The 2,382-nt window shown below is 50.5% G+C and overlaps 1 protein-coding gene across 1 annotated transcript; it reads right to left on the bottom strand.

Moving 5' to 3' along the window:
* Window positions 1–1,267: 1,267 nt before the first annotated feature.
* Window positions 1,268–2,074, bottom strand: Arl11 (ADP ribosylation factor like GTPase 11). Its single transcript, XM_051161039.1, has one exon. It carries the CDS (start codon window positions 1,879–1,881, stop codon window positions 1,351–1,353), a length of 531 nt encoding a protein of 176 aa, XP_051016996.1. The 5' UTR covers window positions 1,882–2,074; the 3' UTR covers window positions 1,268–1,350.
* Between the last annotated feature and the right edge of the window lie 308 nt (window positions 2,075–2,382).

Below are 2,382 nucleotides of genomic sequence, written 5' to 3'. Positions count from 1 at the left end.
TTTTATTCCGAAGCTCCTACTAGATTTCAACTCAGGGTCCTCCTCAAACATTGGGGTTACAGGCAGGCACCGACGATCTTCACACATCCTGTACCCTCAATCCAATGCTAGGGACAGAACCCAAAACTTTGTGCATTCGAGGCACTGAGCTACATTCAGAGCTTGATCTGTTGAAAACATCTTTTAGAATATTTATTCCTGGCCAGGCATGGTGGCGCACACCTTTAATCTCAGCACTTGGGAGGCAGAGGCGGGCAGATCTTTGTGAGTTCAAGGCCAGCCTGGTCTCCAGAGAAAGTCCAGACCAACCAAGGCTACACAGAGAAACCCTGTCTCAAAAAACCAAAAAGAAAAAGAAAATTTATTCCCTTGGGGGTGGGAGACTCATGTGTGCCACTGAGCACACTCACATGCACTCGCACACACACATGCGTGGATGTCAGAGGACAGTCTGTAGGAATCAGCTCGCTCTGGAGATCAAACCGCTCAGCAGCAAGCTCCATACCTCCTAAGCCATCTTCCCGGCCATGATTTTCTAATCTTTAAGGAAAGACATGTGCTACAAAAGAAGAAAAAAGGAGCACAGGTGGAGTTTTAGTTTCTTTTATTTTTCACAACGTAGGATGTAGGGCAGAGAAGAGTTACTCAGAGTTGGAGGGCAGGGCGAAGTCTGAGGGCTCAAGGGCCCCATGGAGCAGACCAGCCCCTCTCTGCTGCCAGCCCAGCTAATTGCACAAGAGTGACAGTGCCTCAGGCCCAGAGGCCAGCAGGAAGAATTGCTCCTGATCTCAGCAACAGGTGAGGTGACCCTCAGATACAGTTCTGAAACCTCTTTTCATTTGTACATTTGATTCTCGATTATTATGTCACCAACTTTGTTACATTGTCGCTTGGTATTGAATTGTTACGTGAGGTATAATTGAGGTTTTTGTTTTTTTTTACTAATACTAATTGCCTTCTTTATTATTATTAATTATTATTATTATTTTATTCAGATTACATCTAAATTTTTATCCCCTTGCTTGTCTCCTCCTATTCCGCCCTCCCTCCCTCTTTCACCCTATTCCCATCCCCTAGGTCTGTGACAGAAGGGGTATTTGAGGTTATTTATACTCCCTTGATGAACACTTGATTTTCAGCATCATTTCCACTGAGAATAAGTCCTGAGAAGAAAATACACTGTCCAAGAGAAGAATGGTTTCTGGTGTGGTAAGGTGAGCATCACTTCCCCAAGGATCAGTTGGCCCTTTCTGTTTATAGAAGCAAGGATGCGCTGTTCCGCCTGCGCAGGGGGTCTGGCTGGCGTGGCTCCCTGTCCTGCTCCTGCCTGGAGTCACAGGCTACTGCATTTCAGCAGGACTTCAGCAAGTGCAGCAGGCTCTGCAGGGCTTCCGGCAGCCCCTGGCCTGTGAGGGCACTGCAGGCCTGGAGCTCCCAGGAATGGTCTTGGAACCTTTCCAGGCCCAGCCTGTTTTTTATTTCAAGCAACGGTAGAGCATCGGGCACCTCCTGTTTGTTGGCCAGTACCAAGAAAGGGACACCGGCCATATTGGGGTCTCCAAGGACTTCCTCAAGCTCGGCCACTGCCTCAGGCAAGCGGGCTTCATCTGTGCTGTCCAGCACGTACACGAGGATGTCGGTCCCTTCCAGGTAGTCCTTCCAGGTTGCCCTGAGCTGAGTCTGTCCCCCAATGTCCCAGAGAATCAGTGACACATGTCCAGGAGCCTCAAGAGGCTCGACATTGAACCCGACAGTGGGCAGGGTCTCCACCAGCGGGTTTCCTTTCAGTTTGTACAGGATTGTGGTCTTGCCGGCAGAATCGAGGCCCATCATGACCACCTGCGCTTCTGCCTTGTGACCTCTGGAATTTACAGAGCCCATGGCGGGCCCCCGATAATTCCTTCTGCAGAAAGGCTGGGGGCGCACATCAGCTATCGTTTTCTGAAGAAACGCAAAGCCATGCACACCCACGGAGCTCCTGCTCTGCAACAAAACAAGTCATTTCAGGGAAGGGTTTCAGACCCAGGCCGGACCATTGAAAAGTCCAAGAAGTGAGGAAGAGTGAGTCACCAGCAGCTGACTGATCTCTGACGCTGCGGAAGGACCAGGACGGATTGGAGCCGCAGTACGCAGGCGTCCTCCCTAAGTAGTTAAAGCAGAGCCAGAGCGGCCATCAGACCTGGGTCAGCAGAGGCTACAGAAAGGTGTTTTCAATTCTGCACACCCGGTGGCCCCCTGTCCCTCCTGCTTTCCTCCCAGAGCCTAAACCCAAAAGTAGCAGCTCATGGCATTCCAGATGAAGTGGAGAAGCCAGGTCATCGTGTGCTGACTTTTTGGAATGCCTCTCAGGACCAGGACACTGGCCTCTCCAGGATCCATTGA

Source organism: Acomys russatus, chromosome 18, assembly GCF_903995435.1.
Source record: "Acomys russatus chromosome 18, mAcoRus1.1, whole genome shotgun sequence".
NCBI classification, from domain to species: domain Eukaryota; kingdom Metazoa; phylum Chordata; class Mammalia; order Rodentia; family Muridae; genus Acomys; species Acomys russatus.
Note: the sequence above shows the minus strand (reverse complement) of the source record. Positions and strands in the feature narration are given on the sequence as shown.

Coding starts and splice junctions, on each gene's coding strand:
- Arl11 (XM_051161039.1), bottom strand. CDS start 1,881: ATGGGCTCTGTAAATTCCAGAGGTCACAAGGCAGAAGCGCAGGTGGTC.